At 38.4% G+C, this 14,078-nt stretch overlaps 3 protein-coding genes across 8 annotated transcripts in view; 2 read left to right on the forward strand and 1 right to left on the reverse strand.

Annotated features, from left to right (window-relative positions):
• Window positions 1-14,078, forward strand: part of LOC129730047 (sodium/calcium exchanger 1) — a 488,453-nt gene that overhangs the window by 357,789 nt on the left and 116,586 nt on the right. The gene's annotated exons all lie outside the window — the stretch shown is intronic.
• LOC129730100 (probable cytochrome P450 6a14) lies at window positions 9,234-10,967 on the forward strand. The gene is made up of 2 exons (XM_055689148.1): window positions 9,234-10,381; window positions 10,440-10,967. Exons 1-2 carry the CDS (start codon window positions 9,280-9,282, stop codon window positions 10,853-10,855), a joined length of 1,518 nt encoding a protein of 505 aa, XP_055545123.1. The 5' UTR covers window positions 9,234-9,279; the 3' UTR covers window positions 10,856-10,967.
• On the reverse strand, window positions 10,851-12,798 carry LOC129730105 (probable cytochrome P450 6a14). Its single transcript, XM_055689161.1, has 2 exons — window positions 11,668-12,798; window positions 10,851-11,611 (listed from the first exon to the last, which is right to left on the reverse strand). The coding sequence occupies exons 1-2, from the start codon at window positions 12,749-12,751 to the stop codon at window positions 11,196-11,198; spliced, it is 1,500 nt and encodes a 499-aa protein (XP_055545136.1). The 5' UTR covers window positions 12,752-12,798; the 3' UTR covers window positions 10,851-11,195.

Raw genomic sequence — 14,078 nt, forward strand, 5'->3', positions numbered from 1 at the left:
GTTAACCTAGAATACGACAGCCTGTCTTAAGTCAATGTATTTCTTGCAATAGGTTTGGGAATACACTCAATGGGGTTAATCAATTTAATGGTCTCTCTGTTCCAGATGACGTTTACCTCTACAGACGGCACCGGTAACGACAAAGAACAACAGCAGAAGCTATGTGCAGCTAAGCAGTTTCACTTGACGCCATATCCAAAACAAGAATGAAATTGTATTGTTTTGTGGCTGTCTTTTGTATCAAGTTGCACTGAGAAAGCTTAATTTAGGCAGTGGCTACGATGAGGGCCAATAGTGCATTCCCGGTAACCTAGGTTTAATACGAACAATTTTCTGCAGTTTGCAGTAGCGTAGATAATTTTAAAACTGATCGCTGCAAATAGTAGGACTTGAGCGAAAAATTATGTGATTCAGGTTCACTGGCGCAAACATTCTTCAAATAAATGTTAAAATACACTCAGTAAACTTTGAGGCTTAGCTGAAGTCAAAAGAGGTTAATAATGTTTGTCAATGCCATTTATTGACAACTGAATATTGTTTTTTGACATGGCAAATTTTTGATTTAGTTCTGAATGATTTACTGTGTAAAATCAACAGGAGATGATTTATTTGAAACTATATATGATAATTTTTATCGCTATACTGCTAGTCACGCACGCTGTAAATATGCACACACGCTATATAGCTAGCCACGCACGCTATAAACATGCACAGACATGCTATAGACATGCACAGACACGCTATAGACAAGCACAGAAACTATATAACCATGCACACGCAAGCCACGCACGCTATAGACATGCACGCGCTATATAGCTAGCCACGCACGCTAGCGACACACGCTATAAATATTCACACACGTTATATATGTGTACACACCCTATATATATACACCCTGGAAGATGGTGGCTTCTCAAACCACCTGGCGGTGCGAGTCTCATTTAATTTCTGGCTGTATTCACCCAACGATATCTGAATTGAATTACCACTGGTGGGGTCCAACTCAGATCAAAAGGGAGCCGAACTGAAAAAGTTAGGTTCTGCAGCTAACCACTACCGCCGCCGCTGTTGCCCGCTGCTGCTCCACGCCGCGTTTGCCCACTGCCATCGCTGCTACTGTCCGCCGCTGCTGCCTGCTGCCAGTAAACTGAGATTGCTTGAGGAGAAGCAGTCTCTTATATAGCCCAACGAGTGCATTCCTGGCTAACTAGGTACTCCATTATGTCGTCCTTTTTAGGGAAAGGCAGCAAGCAACCAATCAAAGGTCGACATTTACGTTTCGACAAGGTTCAACAACTTTCAATAGTACAATAGTTCGAACAGTCAGATTACAATTTTCTGCATTTGGACGGTTGCTTAAATGATTTTCCAATCGATTGCTGCAAAAATGACGGAAATCGGTTGAAAACTGACTGAGTTTAGAACGTTTGAAATTGGACAATTTTCGTGACGCTCTCCATGTTTTCGGTTTTCGAAATTGGATCCCTGTATTGAAGTTGAACCCCTATATATGTTGCCGTAAGACGTATTCTACGTCAAAAAAATCAATTTTGTCAATGATCAAGGAACAACTTTATTTGAAATAAAAAAGTCTTTCTCTCTCTCCAGCTCGGGGAAAACTAATAGTGTCAGAAGGATCGTAGCTTTAGCCCCGCAATTGTCCTGTACACTTAACAGTTGGCTGTGAAGTCTGTGTATAATAAACAGAAGTTCAAATTTCAAGACGGAATGTAGCACCAAGGCATTGCTTTACATTATCAATACACAAAATTTAAAATTGTTAAAAAAGTTGTTTAAGTTAATATTTCCGAAATCTCATTTTTTGTTATGAAAACACTATAAACGGTTAGCTAAATATTTGTTGTCTGATAATGGCAAACTGAGAGAGAAAAAGTTACGATGGCAGTTCGTAACGATAATGACTTTTGGCTGATAGCTACAATTTTCCACCGCCGTGCATCGGAAATTGCCATTCTCCGCCACAAACATTTGCCGAACTTTTTCGGATACATTATTTTTTCTTAGCCCTTTGTCCATCTTGACGCCTTATACCGACAAAAGCTTCTAACCAACTAGCAATTTGCACTTGCGCTTGCACCTACCAGCTACCACCAAAAAAAACCCCGTTGAGTTGAGTGAGAGTAGGAAAACACGAACTCTCTCTCTTGAAAAAAAATCCCCATCATTGAGTAAATATTTACGATCCAATTTCTCTTATTCATTACTTGTTCATAACGCGATTAACTTTATATTCTCAGCTGTGCACATAGAGAATAACATATATTGCGTGCTCCCACGATGAAAAGTACATCGTAAGAAGGAAGGCGGAGAGAGTGCACCAGTAACGATTTTTTTTATATGGTGCTCTTTTGTGATCTTCGTTATTCACCTACCATGGAGGTCTGTTTGCAAATGTGCGAAGAATAAGGCTACTGACATACTGAGGCGTCAAATGAAGCGAAGCGTTGAGCGTATTAGAAGCGGAATAAACAGAAGCGTTGGGTGAAGCTTCCTATGACATACTGGAGCGAGCGTCGGAAATGCGTTGTGTTGTCATAGTCCTAGATTCCAGCAGCGGTTTCGTTTAAAGGAAATATGAATTCGTCCAATGAAGATTTGTTTGCTTCTTCAAGCACAGTAAATCACGTTTTTAGTAAACATAGAGATTTTTTTTATGAAGAAAAATAATATTTCTGAAGTCAGTTGCGCTACAGACGTAGTAAAAAATATAAGAAATTATTCTAAATTTTAAACCCGCTGACCCCGAGTAACGTTCAACTAGTTTATGTCTGTTCAGTATGTTAGGCATGCAATATCAATCAAAAATACCAGTGTTATTTTCCTGACGACATGAAAATTTTTCCCGATATTTTCTATATTTGAGACCAAAATAAAGCGAATATAAAGCACCTGGCGATATCAGATTTAGTCTGAACATGGTATTACTGCACTAACATTTTTTAAACATTTTAACAATTTGTTAACCGAAAATGTATTCTATTTGCTTTTTTTCAATTACCAAACCAAAACAAAGCAAATGTAAAGCACCTTGCGATGAAAGATTTTGTCTGAACAAGGTATTACCGCGTGAGTATACGCGCGTCAAAACACTACTCGTTCTGTTTCGCCGCCTCTACCGACGCGTCGTTGCAGCTTGAGTATGACCGGTTTGAGCGTTTCATATAGACGTTCGAAGAAGTAGCTCGGACGCTTTTGCGACGCTTCTTGCTTCGCTTCATTTGACGCCTCAGTATGTCAATAGCCTAAGAATAACTCGCACACTGACGACGATGTCAACGCATCATAGGCTTGGTTTATACGTATTCATTAGTCGCTAGAAGCGATTTTTTTCCATCGGTGGACGTAAGACGTCCGGAAAATACTGATAGATGATTTTTGAAGAAAACAGAGCAAGGAATACAGAAAAAAAATTTTTTTTTGGCCGGAAGTGCTGCCAGGTTGATGATTTTTGTATTTAAAAAATAAATTTGCATTTTTCAGCAAACGTAGCCAATTTAATTTCAAATTTGAAAGTTTCATCGTATTTCTCGGAAAGTTTTACGTTAGAAACACTTATCACTACGAGGTAATATCCGTCAATCTCGATATATAATGTTTCTACGAAAATAGTTATGACTTTTCCTCACAATTCATACACGTAAAATGAAGAATATAAAAAAAAATTACATTTGACCGCAAGTGTTGCCAAATAGATTATTTTTTAACTAAATTTGCGTTTTTCGGTAAATGTTACCAATTTTATCATAAATTTGATAGTTTCTTCGTATTTCTCGGAAAATATTACGTAAGAAACGATTATCACTGCAAGGTAATATAAGCCAATCACGATATATAACATTTATACGAGAATAGTTTTAAATTTCATAATTATTTTTTCGTAAAAGTGTTGTATCTCGAGATTGGCTTATATTATTTCGGGGTGATAAGTGTTTCTTAAGTAAAACTTTTCGTGAAGTACGGTGAAAGCATGAAATTTGAAATAAAACTAGCTGCATTTGCCTAAAAATGCAAATTTAATTTTAAAATAAAAAAATGATCTCTCTGGCAATACCTACGGTCACAAAGAATATTTTTCCTGGATTCCTTGGTTCCATTCTCCAGGAATCGGTGTTTTTCGGATGTCTTACGTCTATAAATTGTAAGAAAAATTAATGACGAAATTTACAACTATTTTCGAAAATATGACATATTTCGAGATTGGTTCGTATCACCATGGGGTGATGAATGTTTCTTACATAAAATTTCTGAGAAACACGATGAAATGATCAAATTTGAAATTCAATTGACTACATTAGCCGAAAATAATAATTTAGTTATACAATACAAAAATAATCTATCTGGCAACGCTTCCGGTCAAAAATAATATGGTTTTGTTATTCCTTGCTTTATTTTCCTCAAATATCACCTATCAAAAATTTTCGGAAGTCTCACGACCATAAATTGTAACATATAAGAAAAAGAATGAGGCGAACCAGCCGCAGGCTGAAAACCTCAAAAATACAGACAAAAATACAGACAAAAAAAGTGGTTTCAACAAAAAAAAGAGTTATCTTGCAACAGTTCCACAGAGTAGAGGGTATTCCAATTAAAACTAAAAGTGGGATTTTTCGAAGTGACACTAGATAAATAATTATCCCAACTTTCAGCAAAATGTTTGATGGTCGTGTCCAAGTTTGGAATGACCCATATTAAAGAAAAATTGAAAAAATGAGTGTTTGAAAGAAAAACAATTAAAAAAATAACAAGAACTGATTTACGAAAATCAACAAAAAAAACAATCAGATGAAATTTTAAAATATATATGGAAGGAAAATAAAGTAATAAGGAGAGAAAAATAAAAAAACAAATCCTTCCAGACGACTACAAAACGAGTAAATATGACAATATATAAATTAATATTTTTCACAGAAAAGCTGTACAATAAAAAAATGTGCCGGAAATATCAGGAAGAGAACAAAATGAAAAAACTCCAAATAATAACCTAAAAAATACAATGCCAAAATACATAACATTTTTTTTTATATTTTTATAAAAAAATGCAAACATGCGCTTAAAAAATATATTAGGCAACCAAAAACAACAGAAACAGGCAGACAAAATGTAAAAAATAAATTCAAACTGATAATATAGCGAAAAAAACAAAACAATCAAAAAAAGGGAAAAAAAAGCAACATCGAAAAGTTGGAGACAAATTTTATCGGAAACGTGGAATATGTAAAATGAAACGAGTGGAAGGATTTAGCGAAATACTAAGTGCAATAACATCAAGTATGGTTAAACCAAATTTGAACAGAAAAATGGTCGTAAAAAAACATAACAATAATCATATGGAAAACGAAAAAAAAAACAAATCAAATGGATTTTTAATATAAACCAAAGTGATTTAAAAGTAAGAAACCAAAAAAATATCAAAAAAAGGAAAAAATAAAAATAGCAAAATTAGTCAAGTAGAAGTAGTAGTAGTCAACCTTTGCAATCAAGAATAAAAAAAATATAACAGAAAAAATTACCGTAAAAACGATGAAAAATACCAAGTAAAATAAACCGTTGAATTGGTATTTCTTTTAACAACATTCTAAAATATGAAAATTTGTGTAAAGAGAAAAAACACAAAAAAAAACAAAAATTATGAAGCCAACAAAAAAATCATAAAAAAACAAAAGATACCAGTTACTAAAAATGTGGGAAACAATAATAAAACTGATTAATTATATGGTGTAGTAAAACTATTGATATAAAAAGGAAGGAATACAGATTAGAGCAAAAATTAAAAAAACTAAGTTTTTAAAATCAAGCAAAAAAATACCAAATAAAATGCACAATATGGAGCAACAAAACAAAAAAAAACTAATAACAAAGACTAGCAAAAAAGAGAATAAAATGAACGTAGAAATAGAGGCGACAAAAAAGACATGTGAACATTATGAAATATTATCAAATATTTTATAAAAATGAGCAATACAAAACAAATCAATATGATAAAAAAACAGGAAACAGAATTTACAAGAAAGACGAGCTTCGTAGCCGTAAGGTTACATAATCCGCGTTGGTAAGCAGATGTTCATGAGTCCGAACCTGGAAAGAATCAGGAACCATTCGATGTTGAAGGATTCGTCCTAGTTCACGGCCAGTCCGGAGCGGATGAAAGGCGGCTTTGACACCCCCTTCTCGCTGATTGTCAGCTACAGCAGTACCTTAATAGGGAACTTGGTGTGTGAAATAAACCTCACCTCGTTGCACCCTTGCTTCGTGGAGGAAGTGAAATACGAAGCGCCCTGCCAGTCGTTTCCTTTTGTTTCATGTTGGTTATTTTATCACTGCGACCAATTTTTTGATCTTTTGTGACATATGTCCTTTCTAATTTTGCTAAGCTGGATAACGATTCAAGTGATAATGGCTGGGACGATGCCCTGTTTTTAAACCAGTATATGTGCTTAGATCTTTCTTTGAAACCTCCAGTATTTTGCGAGTCATAGAACCGTTCGGTGTGATAAACCTCTTTGACTGCCTACCAATGCAGTCGTTGCCATCCAGGGTGAGGTAGGTCCCGTCGTCCATCACCACCGCCACGTCGCAGTTTGCCGGGAAAATTGATTTGATCTTATTCAGCCACTACGGTTCCGAGATCACTGAACAGCACTGCCGCTTGCTGATATGTATGTCCACCATGTTCGCAACGATCTCCCGACCAAGCGCACACCCCCTCGGTCTTCCTCTCCAGCATCTTGTCTACCAGAGTCGTGTGCTAACGGGAATCGGGCTTTCTTTCGATGCTTCGATTGTTGTCCAATAGAGCCAAGATGTTGTGTAGATGTCGAAACGAACGTACCCGGCGTCCACGAACTGCCGCACTATGTCCATTTTCGACACTACGGGATACCGTTCTTTGAACGCGCACACTTCTGAACGGAGTAGCTTCACTGTTTTCGCCATCACGGTTAGAGTTCGACTGATAAAGCTGTCATTTTTTTCTACTGACTCATGGGTTATTATGATTGATACTGCATGGGTAGTTTCGTCAGTGCGTACGAAGGTAAACCCATTAAAAATTGGCAATTTTTGTCCATTTTTTACCGTTGACTGAAATTTCAGCACATAGTATCCGAAAACTCGGTAATAATAGCTCGGTAATATTTTGTGCTAGAATTTCAGTTAGGTTGATCCGATTTTTTTTCACCGAGCACTCAGGGGTGCCGTTCTCGGCAAAAAATTACCGAGACCCGGCAAAAATCTGTAAGTGTGTGGGTTATTCTCAGGCTCCCCCACAAGGGAATTGCTCTCCACAATGAATAATTCCCATTTAAACTTTTAAAAATTTCATCGACTTCTAGCATGTTATACGCTTTGGTGTCTTGTTTGAAACGATGATAATTTCGATGAAGCAGATGAGCAATTCTAGCAGAAACCGTCCCGTGGTCTTTCAAAAAGGATATTTTCGTCTTCAAAGAAATGAAATTAGTGAAAACATGAAAAACCAATTTGTTTAGTTCATATTGGTTAACCCCTCTCGCACCAAGGGATCAAACGGTTTTTAAAAAGTTGTATTTTGAGCAACTCTTGATCTTTTCATGAATCTATTGCCCTCTGCAGCCGTACTTCGTTTTAAAGAGGAATAATAGAGCTTTTGGCCGCCAGCTTGGATTTTATCAGAAAAACGTATTTTTGAGCATTTTCGCAACCTCCGATTTTAAAATTTAATACCAACATTGGAAAGCTGAGAAGAAATCCTTAAGGATACATTAATAAAATAAGTGAGACAAAACAAACACCGATTTAGGACCTTTCTTTCATTGGTGATGGCTGGCTGAGACAACCCAGTCAGGTCGCATTTTAAACAAACTTTGGTTAGAGTAGTCGATAGGCCGCTTGGATTAGGTCCAAAGGCGTCGGTGTTGAAAGTCAGAATGATTATTGTCTGCGATTACATGGGTTTTTATATGCTTTTCGATTTCGTAACTTGTATGTGCAAGTCTCATAAATGAGACGGCTGCATTGACGAATACCCGAAATTGTCTATACTTACTTGATTGAACATATGGATTTGCGTTAGGCGCTATAGCTTGTTATTTTATACCTTCGCGCTACATGCTATCGACTCTCGCACCCTGCAAGTAGAAGTAGAGACAGAGGATCGGTAGAACGATGTAACTCGGTGACGAGTGTTCTCCAGATGTGTTGTTTGAAACAGCATAACTAAGCGCTTTTGCGCTCGTTCGTTGTTTGGTGCTGGTAGTGTAAAAGAATTAACTTCTATTACAGCGAATTTGCTATCTAATGGCACTTCGCTTTTTATGGTATACTACATCATCCCCCTTTAAGAAAATAATGTAAAGAAATAAAATTATTCTGAGAGAAATGTCTCTCTTGAGTTGTCTCTTACAAAGTTTTGATATTGTTGTTCGTATTTTGTTTTGTATTGATGTTGTTACAATGGTTGACTTAATTTACACTTGTTTTAACTGAACTTTTCACTCCCTAGCATAGACCAGTTTATTTTTTATATTTTTACTTTTTTTTGAGAGGTTGGGCTTGGCGGAATTCTACTTAAGCTAATTACTTCTTGATTATATTTTTACAATTCTGTTCATATGAATAATAATAGTTTTTCCTGTCGTTAACAATAATTGTAATTGATTTATTTTAGTTTAAAACAAAAAAATAAGAAAAATACGAACTGTCAAAAATAACAATACACTAAAAGAAAAATGAGAAACAAAAGAAAAGTGAAGAAACTAGCTTTTTACCTACTACGTACAATATTGCTTAAAGGGCCCTAATCAAATAAAAGTAAAACGTTTCTCACCTCAATTGCGTTGCAATCTTATTCTGTTCGATCAGCTGCAATAATAATACAGTAACTGATTGACCAATGTGAATGATCCAGAGAAAATAACAAAAAAAAAGTAAACAATCCCGGCATTGTAGATTTGCGTGTGGGAGAGATAAACAAAAACCTGTTTTGCGCCGTAGTGTTAGAGTGACTTTGAAAAAATTGATCTCATATTTTGGCTTTAGCGGTGGGAAACACTAGTCTTGGTCATTAATGATACTAAACAGCAACTGATTGACTACCTTGTAGTATTAAACATATCCACTCTATCGATGATACTTACTACTTATGTTCAAAAATATTCCTTTGACTCCATCGACAATTAACGTGTTGACAGTGTGAGAAAAAAACGCACTCCGTTATTACTTCGCGCATTTTGTCTCTCACGCTCAGTTCACGGTCGGCTGCGCTCGGATTCGGTTCGCGCGATGGGTTTACTAAGCACTGTTTTGTATCTGCTGCTACCGGCTATAGTGCTGCTGTATTTTTACATCCGACGTAAGTACGCTTACTGGTCCGATCGGAATGTTCCGCACGTACCGGGGTCGCCACCGATGGGGTCATTCAAGGGCATGGGCACCAAGTATCATTTTACCGAAATCATGGATCGAATGTATCAGCAATTCAAAAATACTGGCGTATCAGCAATCGGAATGTACCTGGGATTCAAACCGGCGGTTCTAGTGCTCGATTTGGACCTGATCAAGCGGATTCTAGTGAAAGATTTTAATCAGTTTCGGGATCGTGGGATGTATTTCAACGAGAAAGATGACCCACTATCGGCGCACCTGTTTTCGATCGAAGGGGAGCGGTGGCGATTTTTGAGGAACAAGCTTAGTCCGACCTTCACCTCTGGGAAAATAAAATACATGTTCAACACTATCAAGGACATCGGGGACGAGTTCCTGCTTTGCTTTGACAAATATGTGGAAAAGAAGCATCCGGCGGATGTAAAGGCGTTGGCTCAAAGGTTCACCTGTGATGTTATCGGATCGTGTGCCTTCGGGCTGGAGTGCAATTCACTCAAGAATGAAGGATCAGAAATGATGAGTATTGGCGATGAAGTATTGAAACCTGGACCAATCAGAACAATGTGGTTTTTCTTTTTAATGAGTTTCCGTAACTTCTCTAGAAAAATGGGATTCAAGCAAATACCGGGTAATGTTACGAAATATTTTATGGGCGTGGTCGAAAGCACAATTAATCATCGCGAAAAGAACAACATATCTCGGCAAGACTTCTTGCAGTTATTGATGCAACTTAAAAATAGAGGAACAATTGAGGACCACGAGGAGGAATCGAAAGAAACTATCACACTGAATGAAACAGCGGCGCAAGCTTTCTTATTTTTCTTTGCTGGATTCGAAACTTCCTCGACGGCTCTGTCGTTTGCGCTGTTCGAGTTGGCCGCTAATCTGGACATTCAGACAAAGACTAGGGAAGAAATCAAACGCATTCTAAAGAAGTATAATGGAAATATAACCTACGAAGCCCTCAAAGAGATGACATACCTGGAACAGGTTGTTAATGGTGAGTTTTTTTTTTTTCTTTTTGTCCCGAAGTTATAATTTCTCACAAATATTTTTAGAAACGTTACGTAAACACCCTCCTCTGGGTAATTTGATGCGCATCGCAAACGAGCGTTTCCGTTTGACCAACCCGGATATAACCCTCGAGCCAGGCCAGCTGGTGATGATTCCCGTCCACTCAATCCACCGCGACCCGGAAATCTACCCGAATCCGGAACGATTTGATCCGGATCGATTTACCCCGGATCAGGTCGAGGCGAGACACAGCCACAGCTTCCTGCCATTCGGTGACGGACCCCGTAACTGTATTGGAATGCGCTTTGCGTTGGTGGAAGTCAAGTTTGGAATCGTACAATTGCTGAGCCGCTTGCAGTTCAGTGTCAACGAACGGACTGCGGTGCCACTGCAGATCGATGCAAGGTCATCACTGCTGGATGTTAAAGGTGGAATCTGGCTTGATGTCAGTAAAATTTGAATAAAATTTTTATATTTATTGTTCCTATATTACAACTTTATCTGTAATAACTAATTTATTACTAACAATATGGTCACATCGAAATAAAACTTTCGTTTCAGTGCTACTAAAATGTGGCTTCACTGTTGGTTGTGTGCACGACAAATAAAAATCGGCTGCGCTTGCTTCGATCTCCCACGATCTCTTACGGTTAACAAATACAAACTTTAAATCTAGCAACAGTAGCGCCAGAATGATGTCATTTTGGTTTGATATAAAGCCAGAACACGATCGCATGGCAGCCATCTGGTATTGCGCTGCGAGAGCTGAGAGCTAAAAATAACCGCCTCCCGCAGCCACCCTACAGCTTCTCCAGCAGTAGCGGAACGCCACCCAGGGGTGAAACGATACCCGACTTGATGTCGATCTTCAGTGGCACAGGAGTGTTGGGGCCAAATTTCACGCGGAACTCACGCAAAATGCTTATCAATCCTACCCTGGTTTGCATTAGCCCAAACCGCATTCCGATGCAGTTGCGTGGCCCTTCTCCGAACGGTAAATACACAAACGGATGCCTTTTAGCCCGATTTTCCGCCGTGAAGCGCTCCGGATCAAAACGTTCCGGATCCGGATAGTATTGTGGATCGTTATGGATGGCATGGATTGGAATAAAAATCACAGTTCGTTCCGGTAGCTTCAAATCGCTGTCCTCAATCTGGTAACTTTTTATGGAAGTTCTAATGAGTGAATCGACCGGAGGGTATTTTCGAAGCGTTTCTGAAAATTTAAATTATGAATATTCAGGTACCAAAAATATTAAAATGATTCCTCACCATCCACAACCATGTTGAGATACTCGATGCCACAAACATTATCATAGGTTAGTTTGCCCTCCCCACAAACTTGACGAATTTCCTTCCGCAACTTATCCTGAATAGTTTGATTCTGGGCCAGTTCATATAAGCAGTTCACCATAACCGTGGATGACGTTTCGAACCCGGCTATGAAAAATATCAACGCCTGGGCCGTTATCTCATCAATCGTTATCTTCTCCTCCGGATTATTGCTGTTCTTCATCTGGATTAGTAAATTCATAAAGTCGTTCCGCTGGACATTATTTTTCTCCCGGTGATCGATCGTTCCGCGAACAAGTCTCACGAAAAATCCCTCCAAATCGTCAGGCATTGCCTTCAGCTTCAGCTTGGTAGCCACGCCCTTGAACATCATCAAGAATATCATCCACATCATTTGTCCCACCGATTGTTCGAAAAGTTTCTTCGGTATCCGGCGAAAATCACATTCCGGATCACGCAAACTATTACACTCGATACCGAAAGCACACGTGCCAATAACATCCGTCGTGTAACCCGCCAGGACATCCTTCATATGTAGCTCCGCTGCGCCCTGAACCATTTCTTCATGTAAATATTTCCTCAACTCATCCGAAACACCAAGAATAGTTTCGAACATCATCTTCATTTTTCCCGACGTAAACGTCGGCGACAACTTTGTCCGTAGCAGACGCCAGGCCGCTCCTTCTAGGGCAAACAAATGCCCAGATAACGGATCAACTTCCGGATTGTTATAGATCCCACGATCGTGGAAATTGGCGAAATCTTTCACCATGATCGCCTTAATCAGTTCCGGATCCAGCACAAGAACCGTCGGAATAATATAAAGCATCGTTCCGCCTACTGGCAGCTTACGTGCTTTAAACTCCTGATACAGACGGAAGTTAATCTCCTGCAGGTGCTCCGTACGGCTCCAGTTCTTGTAGTCGCCATAGATCATAGCCGACCTGCCGGTACAGGGGAAGTTTCGATCGCGCCAATAACTACGACGTTTGTCTAAAAACAACCACAAGCTTGCAACCGTTGCCAGCAGCACTGTAATCACTATTGCCAGCAGCCACTCCATCGCTAATGTGCGCACTAGTCGCAATCCAGCCGAATACTGACTGATTGATTGTCGGCAGCAGCGCCAGCCGAAACACTAAAAAAATCAGACAAAAAAAGAGAACCGAGAGTCAGAGAGCGGAGCTCGCATTAGACGCTCGACTCTCGCGTGGTGCGTGTAACATTTGACGGTTAGAAGGTTATGATAAAGATCACCAATTTTCAAGATAAAGGTCAATTAGTTGGCTTCTATCCGCCGCTGAGAAAAACGAAACGATTTGTCGTTAGATAAAAAAAAAGTAGGACTGCGCGAATTTCGTAACTTGTTCCCTAGAAACAAGCAAAGTTTCGATTCGATCGAGGTTTATCGGATGCCCCTCGGTTAATCCAGTTTATTTATCATTTTAATTTACCGCGATAAGAAATCAAGACTACGCGTTGCGAGATTGAACCAGTAAGCGTTATCGCCAGAAGGCCTTATCGAAAAATTTGAAAGCTCACAAAATAGAGGTGTAACAAGTTTGGTTAACTTTTTTCACAAGCAGTTAAGAATAACTTTACTGAACAGCAAACTGGAAATAGATTACTTCTGAAAGAAGACTATGTAAAAAATGATTACAGCTCCGCCTTTATTGAAGCAAAAACAATCTTCAGACAGACAAGCTCAGACAAGTTCATTTTAGTCACCTGCCAGCCTGATTTCAAACGATTTAGCCAAACCATGTTATCGATGATGATATTTGCCTAGATCCGAATGCAAGTACTGTTTTTCAGTAAACCGAATATATTCTTGTTATTACAAAAATGTACAATGCAAAAAGTAATTTATAAAGTACCTATTTGAAATAAAATAAACAATAAACAAAGATCGGGTGTTGGTAGTGAATACGTAGAACAACAATTTTTTTCATAACTTCTCGCATACGCGTATTCTACGCCTTCAGGTACGAATCTTTAAATATGTGCCTTGTTCAGATTATGGTGGGCTCTGAAAATTTTTGTTTCATGTAATGGGGAAAAATCGACTGGAGCGAAACGATGAAAACACTTATGAAGATATCGGAATAAATTCTCCGTAAGCGCTTTCAATTTGTAAGGGCAAAGCTTCAAATTTAGGTAATTCCGCACGTCGCTTGGAAAACAGTTGTTTGAAGCTAACCACATATGAGAATTTTGATTTAAAAAAATAGACAGCATAAAATTGTTCAATTTGAGGCCTTTTGTTTATTGTTCATTGTTTATTTCTTTAGCCTCATCTAACTTAACAGTCTCAATGAGGGGTGATGGGGAAAAGCCTTTGTGTATAAACCTGGAGTTTCCAGATTTACAACAAACGCGTAAAAACCCCA

The sequence above is a fragment of the Wyeomyia smithii genome, chromosome 1, assembly GCF_029784165.1.
Source record: "Wyeomyia smithii strain HCP4-BCI-WySm-NY-G18 chromosome 1, ASM2978416v1, whole genome shotgun sequence".
Lineage (NCBI taxonomy): Eukaryota > Metazoa > Arthropoda > Insecta > Diptera > Culicidae > Wyeomyia > Wyeomyia smithii.

What these genes read in the sequence shown, in the direction of transcription:
- LOC129730100 (XM_055689148.1), top strand. Translation starts at nt 9,280, where the DNA reads ATGGGTTTACTAAGCACTGTTTTGTATCTGCTGCTACCGGCTATAGTG. An exon ending in CCTGGAACAGGTTGTTAATG is followed by an intron (nt 10,382 to 10,439) that starts GTGAGTTTTTTT and finishes AAATATTTTTAG; the next exon opens with AAACGTTACGTAAACACCCT.
- LOC129730105 (XM_055689161.1), bottom strand. Translation starts at nt 12,751, where the DNA reads ATGGAGTGGCTGCTGGCAATAGTGATTACAGTGCTGCTGGCAACGGTT. An exon ending in TCTCAACATGGTTGTGGATG is followed by an intron (nt 11,612 to 11,667) that starts GTGAGGAATCAT and finishes TTAAATTTTCAG; the next exon opens with AAACGCTTCGAAAATACCCT.